This window comes from Alosa pseudoharengus, unplaced genomic scaffold (genome assembly GCF_046254945.1).
Source record: "Alosa pseudoharengus isolate Yale_2024_CS ecotype anadromous, Long Island Sound unplaced genomic scaffold, YU_APseudo_1.1 YU_APseudo_1.1_scf_21, whole genome shotgun sequence".
Classification (NCBI taxonomy): Eukaryota; Metazoa; Chordata; class Actinopteri; order Clupeiformes; family Clupeidae; genus Alosa; species Alosa pseudoharengus.
Genome location: NW_027468674.1, coordinates 18,814,774 through 18,822,273, shown reverse-complemented (window position 1 = coordinate 18,822,273; position 7,500 = coordinate 18,814,774). Strand labels below are relative to the sequence as shown.

Below are 7,500 nucleotides of genomic sequence, written 5' to 3'. Positions count from 1 at the left end.
GCATCTGCATAACACCTCTGCCTGGAGGCTCGGTTTCTGGTCAGAGCTTATATAATATCATGTAAAATGGATGTCCTGCATACGGTAAGTTGGGTAGATAAAAGGGTCTTTCAAATGACTGACTGTGATGGACATGCTTTTTTATTCCGCTGAATAATTCCCTTGGACTGAATAAAAACAAATCAGGTAATGAATAATACAGCATGTCGAGGTCTTACCGTATGCATACCCGGCTTGCATAATTTATGTCTGCGCGCGTGTGTGTGTGTGTGTCTTGGTTAGTGGTGGTTGGGGGTGATGGAATGTATTAAGGCCGTCACGCGTCGAACAATGTGTGTTTCTGTTGGCGCCTCGTTCGTGGGTGCCCGTTGCAGGCTGGCGCATGTGTTGGCGTGCAGCTGTTCTGGAATGTTCCTCTGATCTGACCCCGTTGACCTTTGACCTCCACTCCTCACGCTGTTCCTCTTTTTTTGTGTGTGTGTGTGTGTGTGTGTGTGTGTATGTGCAGGAGTTTGAGAATGCGGAGGGTGAAGAGTACCAGGCGGACGTGTCCACGCTGGCCTCGCCAGCCTCCCAGAGCGGCGGCGCCGATGTCTACGTCCTGCCCCTCACCGAGGTCACCCGGCCCCTCAACAAGCAGCCTGGACGCTCAGGTGAGACAACCTCCTCACCTGTCTCAGATGGTCATCATCATTCTCTCTCTCTCTCCCTTTCTCTCTGTATTCTGTGTTCTCTTTCTTTCTCTCTCTCTCTGTATCCTGTGTTCTCTTTCTTTCTCTCTCTCTCTGTTTATTCTGTGTTCTTTTTCTTTCTCTTTCTCTCTTTCTCTCTCTCTCTCTGTATCCTGTGTTCTCTTTATCTCTCTCTTTCTCTCTGTTTATTCTGTGTTCTTTCTCTTTCTCTCTCTCTCTCTGTATCCTGTTCTTTCTCTCTCTCTCTCTCTCTCTGTTTATTCTGTGTTCTTTTTTTCTCTCTCTCTCTCTCTCTCTCTCTCTCTCTCTGTATCCTGTTCTTTCTCTCTCTCTCTCTCTCTCTCTGTTTATTCTGTGTTCTTTCTCTCTCTCTCTCTCTCTCTCTCTCTCTGTATCCTGTTCTCTCTCTCTCTCTCTCTCTGTATTCTGTTCTCTCTCTCTCTCTCTCTGTTTATTCTGTGTTCTTTTTCTTTCTTTCTCTTTCTCTCTCTCTCTCTGTATCCTGTTCTTTCTCTCTCTCTCTCTCTCTCTCTCTCTCTCTGTATTCTGTTCTCTTTCTCTCTCTCTCTGCTTCTTCTTTGTCTTCTATTCCTTCTTTTATTTCCCTTCCCTCTCTTCTGCCTCTGCGTCTCCGTCCTCTCTCTTCATTGGTCTCTTTAGTAACTGTGGTGTGAATTAAAGGTTTAAAAATCAAAGCACTACTCAAGTATATGTGTTGCATTGACAGAGGATTTGCTAATTAGAACAAGTCTTTTTGTCTTTTAATCGTTTCTATTGATTTTAGCAACAACAACAACAACAGCCGCAAAATAAAGGTACACGACATAAAGAGCTGATTAGAGCAACTCTTTGAACCAGGGGGAAGAACTAATGAGGCAAAACACTTAGGTCACACAGTTTAGCTGTCGTGAGGACCAACTTAGAGACCGTAGAGTTTCCATCAGGTCTCCAGAGCCCCAATTGACCCCTCTGTGACCTCCACCTGCTGGAGCACACATCTCTCTGAAAGTGATGGAAGTTACTTCTCTTTCTCTTCTCTCATTCTACATCCCTCCATCCCTACCGTACTTCCAATGAAAATCATCAAATGACATTAACAGACATTCAGCCGTAAAAAAATTCCACAACGCCCTCAAAACTCAAAAAACTCACGTTTAGTCACTTTTGGAAGATTGGAGTGAGTTTAGTATCAGGAGGAGCGCCCTGATGATGATGGGTGTCATTTCAGCTGAGGGAGAATGGCGGCTCACGAGGCTCCCAGATCCCCGGGCTGGGTCTTAAGTCACAGATGGAGCCTGGAGTCAAACATCCCATGACTCGGTGTGTGTCTCTGTGATTAGTCCATTTATCTCACACCTCAGAGGGCAGGGGCCCGGGGCTGCTTGAGGGCCGCCTAGGGGCCAGTCCAGATGTCTGAGGGAGGGGGAGAGTTGGGGAGGACTTGCATGTCTGGAACTTTGAATGTGTTTATTTTTTCATTTGTCCTTTTGTTTGATGACGATTTCATCCGTTTTTCGTCCTTTTCTTTCAGTCCTCGCTGTGTTCTTTTCTGCTTTTCTCTCTTTCTCTCTTTCTCTCTCTCTCTCTCTCTCTGTCTTACTCTCCCACCAGTCTCCCTGGTCCTCCTTTCTCTTCAGACTTCTGTTGTCTTCTCCTCCATGTTGTTTTCTCCCTTTTTGCCTTCCTTCCCTCCTTTCTCACTCTGTCCATCCCCATGTCCTTTTGCTCCTCTCTCTCTCTCTCTCTCTCTCTCTCTCTCTCTCTTTCTCTCTCTCTGACCATGACAAACATCTGTCTGTTGCGTAATGCCACCCCAGTCGGCCTACATAAGTGCTCCTCGGAATGTGAGGCACGCAGGATGGAGAGAGAGAGAGAGCCTGTGTGCACGAAGAGGACATCCCAGTGAGAATATCGCTCTCACTCTCTCCCTCCCTCATTCTTTCTCTCTCTCTCTTTCTTTCCCTCTCTCCCTCTCCCCCCGACCCATGCTAACAAAGGCCAGTTTTATGTGAAAGGGGGGTTGGACCACTGATACACATCTCCACCTGATGATTCTGTGACATCAGCAGAGGTCAAGGGTCAAGTGGAGACTTGACCCCTCCCCTTTTCCTTGGAGTTCAGCCACAGGTTCTAGATCAGCCTGATGTCCAGGCAGCAACCCTGTAACACACATGCTTGAGCTACAAGCAATGGAAAGAGGAAGGGTTTAGATCTCACGTCACACACACGCCATGTAGCCATATGAAAACAAGAAAAAAAAAAGATATTTAGAAATATACCAATGTGGGACTCTTTTTCTGAGACTATAATAAACTATGGCCATGCCTAAATATATTTCTTACTATAATTACATATTTTTTAAATGGCTGTTATCATGCATTTTTCCCGTTCTATGTCATCCGTTTATGACAATATTTAACAATGTGTCTGTCCTCTATGGTAAATGAAAGTAATACAGGACGACACATTTTATTGAAGGTGTCAATAATCGTGGTAGTATGTTAGTCACGGCGGTCAGTCACAATACACAGTTTGAGTGTGTGTGTCCAGAGCAGTGGAGTTTGGGCGGTGGAGTGGCTCAGCTGTTTGGGCTGCTGGACTGTGAGCTCCAGTACTGCACTCCTGCTGCTGCTGCTGCTGCCTGAGATACTGCTGCACTCGTGAGGATTAAGGCGATTAAGGGTGTGTCTGGCCCTCTTAGGACATGCTCTCTGCCCCCCCCCCTCTCTCTCTACTGGCACAGCCAGAGAGCATGGATGTGTGCCCAAAACACACACACACACACACACACATACACATACACACACACACACATACACATACACACTCCCAAAAACGCAGAGAGAACCCAGTGGGAGAGAGTGAGAGCTAGAGAGAGAGAGAGAGAGAGATGAGAGAGAGGGAAGTGATAGATAGAGGAGAAGGTGGAGAGGAGGGGAGAGAGGGAGGAATACAGGCAAGGAGAGATGGATGGATGAGAAGAAAGTGGGGAGGGAGAGAGTTGGATGCATGGATGAGGTAGAGGAAGAAGAGAGAGATGGAAGATGTAGCAGGAAAGGATGAAATAAGAATGATTGATGAAATGAGGGAGAAGGAGGGACAGAGGAAGAGAAAAAGAGAGAGGGAGAGTGAAATAGAGAGAAAATGTGAAGAGGATGGGTTAGGAGAGAAGGATGTCTGGATGGATTGATGGGTGGATGAGAAGAAGGGAAAAGGAGAGAGAGCTGGATGATGTAGAGGGAGAAGGAGAGGAGGGGGAAAGAGTGATGGCTGAAAGGAGAGAGAGAGGGGGGGGAGTGGTGGGGTGGGGTGTGGTGGGGATACAGTGGTGGTGTTAAGGCGTAGTGTTGGGACGAAGAGGGTGGGGATGATGTCAGTGGTGGTTTGAAGCCTCCTGGGTGATTAGGGGGCTGAGGTAAGACACTGGAGAACACTCCACTGACCACTCCCACACACACGCACGCACACACACACACACACGCACGCACACACACACACACACACACACAAAACACACACAGACACACACACACACACATACACACATGCACAACACACACACACACACACACACACACACACATGCACAACACACACACACACACACACATGCACAACACACACACACACAGACACACATCAGGGGAAGAGTGATGGGACAGAGCAGATGCCTGGGTCAATATTCTATCTTCTTTCTGCCTATCTTTTTTTTCTGTCTTTGATCATTGGTTTCTTGCCTTTTTCTTTGTTTCATTTTATAACATTTTGTTTTCATTCATTCTTTCATTCTTCCTACTGACTTTCCCTTTTTTTATTTGTAAAAAATATTTTTCATGATTACAAGTAGGAGTGTGTGCGTGTGTGTGTGTGTGTGTGTGTGTGATAGAGAGAGAGAAAGAGACAGAGAGAGAGGGTGAGTGTGTGTGTGTGATGACTCACTGGTCAGACAGGACATGAAATCCGGCAGGACATCTTTACTCGGATTTTCACATCCGAAGGTGAGAACATAGAAACAGCGGTGGAGGGGGAATTTGAGCGAGTGATAGAGAGTGTGAAAGAGATAGAGAGGTAGAGCAGCATCCTGAGAGCCCCTGAGTCTGCAGCTGGCTTTGTCATTAGCGGGTGTGCTGGGGTGGTGGGAAGTTTACAGTCACATTCGGGTCCTCCTCGCCTCAATTCTTCACACAGTCAGAGGACAGGGGCCAGGGCCCACCCCAATGCAGCTGCTCTCTCTCGAGTGTACATACACACACACACACACACACACACACACACACACACACACACACACACACACACACACACACACACACACACACACACACGCATGCATTCACACGCCCAGTATGACGACATTCACACATACACAAGCACAAAAGAACAGTTACACATTTATGCGCCATACATTCCTTTAGCACCCTCAACACAATGGGCAGACGGCATTGTGGGAAAAAAGCCCTATTTGATTATGCTAAACAATTACCCATGAGCTGCAATGGCCTCACACACACACACACACACACACACACACACACATACGGTCGTAAGGAGAGGAATGTGCGTTTCATTGGCTCCGATATGGTACGATTTATCCCCCTCAGCTGTCTCAGAACCGCATTTCCCAGCAGGCATTCTGGCAAAGCCCTACAGTACATTCATATAGATTAGGCCCCAGAGGAGGTCATGGGGTTCATCATATCTGTGGACTCTACTGGGCTACAGGGGGTGTAATGTTACAAGAGCAGGGGCCCTGTAATACATTAGGGGTGTACTAGATTAGGAAAAAGTACTGTAAGCTTAGTCATCTCAGAGAGCAAACACTACTCAGCAGACACCACATTGCCTGTAAATGTGTTAAACCAAAGACAAGACACACACACACACACACACACACACACACACACACACACACACAGCCACGCACATTGCACACACACATACACACACACACACACACACAAACCTATTTTACAAGTATATTTCCACATGCTCCTGGACAGTATTCACCTTCTCAGACCATCCATGTCCCATAAAGTGTAAGGTCAGTGTTCCATCTTAGATTGATTGCAATGTAACTAACAACGTTATTCTGTTCAGAAAGCCCACCATTCCGCTCTCCATTTCCCTGACACCATCTCTCCATTCCTCTATCTGTCTATCTTTCCTCTCTCTTTTCATCTCTGCAGCCTCCTCCTCCTCCCATTGCCCTCAGCCTCTCTGAGCGGCCATTCTTTTTCTCCCCCCCTCCCCCCCACCCTGGCCTAGACGCCTTGGCCAAGAATGCCAGGGGGCAAGAGGGCACCTCTGCCCAGCCCAGTGAATGGACGCTTAGAGATGGGGGGGGGGGGCATATTCTCACCAATGACCCCCCCCCCCCCACCACACACACACACACACACACAAAACCACCACACCATTGCACCCCACCCCACCCCACCCACCCAGTTCATGTTTGTTGCATAATAGCCTCACTGTTTGCATTCATCTGTTTGGTACCAAGTAGCACCAGCTTTCAGACAAAGGCAGTGATTCTCCAACCCCCCCCCCCCCCCCTTTGGGTGACCAGACTCTGCAACCCCCCCCCCCCCCCCCTTAAATTGTGCGAGGGTGGAAGGAAGGAATGACTGGCCTGTGGAACTTTACATACAGGCGTATACAATACGTCCATGACATACACAGAATAGGGGGACTGTGAGGGAGACAGCATGTCACGCTAGACACACACACACACACACACACACATACACAAAGATCTATCTGTTTATTCTCATCATAGCGTACACGCCAGCATCACGATGGTGACTGAGTGAGAGGGAGAGAGACAGAGAGAAAGGGAGAGGGAGAACAAAAGTGAGAAAGAGTGTGAGAGAGAGAGAGAGAGAGAGAGAGAGAGAGAGGAGGGGTCTTGACTTGATTCCTTGTACTTTTGTGGTGCTCAAGTCAGTCTGCGTTTAGGTGTTGAATGAGATGGACAAACGATAGCACATCACTGAACATCTTTAGTAAAAAAAAAAAAGAAAAGAAATGGATGCAAATTGGATAAAGAACCTGGTTGCTCTTGGGAACCTCACCTTAAGGACCATGCTGTTTAACCAGCTCACAGCATGGACATGTTCAAAGCATGGACAAGTCAAAGAAGGAGATAACTGGCATATTCATCACCACTACTCAGTTACATAACTACAGCTGAGCAGCAACATACAGTACCGCGAAGAAGGAAGCATTGTCCTTACAAACGCCAGAAGGAACGGTTCTCAACCTGAGCGACCTCGTATGAATGTGCTAAGAGTTGAAGAGGGTTTGGCCTAAAGGGTGATTGCTTTTCTTAGTGTTGCAATTGTACAGAAGTTCACTTGTTTGTTATTCTACCAAAGGATCTTCTCTCAGTGCAGATATAGTTGGGTGCAATCAGGTAGCGCAACGGTACTGCTCTGTACAGAGATGTAACGGTGAAACCACTGTGTCTTCGAGACTAGATTGGAGCCTCTCACTAACTTGTCTGTCTTTGTGTCTGTGTCTGTGTCTGTTGGTGTCTGTGTCTGTCGGTGTCTGTGTCGGTCTCGCCTTGCAGTCCAGCTGTCCAAATCCACAAACGTCGGTCGGCACAGCCTGCTCTACATCAAGGAGATTGGCCATGGCTGGTTTGGAAAGGTAAAGTCAAGGATTAACTTCTCCCTATCTTCACCCTCAGCTGTTGACTTGTTTGTTTGTTAGTTTGTTTATTTGTTTGTGCTGATTTCCTGGGGCGAGCCCTTAAGCGACGGTCTCGCTGTGGCAGGTCGACCGTGCACCGTCAGTTAGTCAGCCA

General features: G+C 47.5%; 1 protein-coding gene across 1 annotated transcript in view; it reads left to right on the top strand.

Annotated features, from left to right (window-relative positions):
- Positions 1-7,500, top strand: part of aatkb (apoptosis-associated tyrosine kinase b) — a 36,658-nt gene that overhangs the window by 14,573 nt on the left and 14,585 nt on the right. The window contains exons 4-5 of the mRNA XM_076298740.1: positions 509-653; positions 7,264-7,343. Of these exons, the coding sequence (XP_076154855.1) occupies positions 509-653; positions 7,264-7,343 (225 nt within the window). The remainder of the gene's footprint in view (positions 1-508; positions 654-7,263; positions 7,344-7,500) is intronic.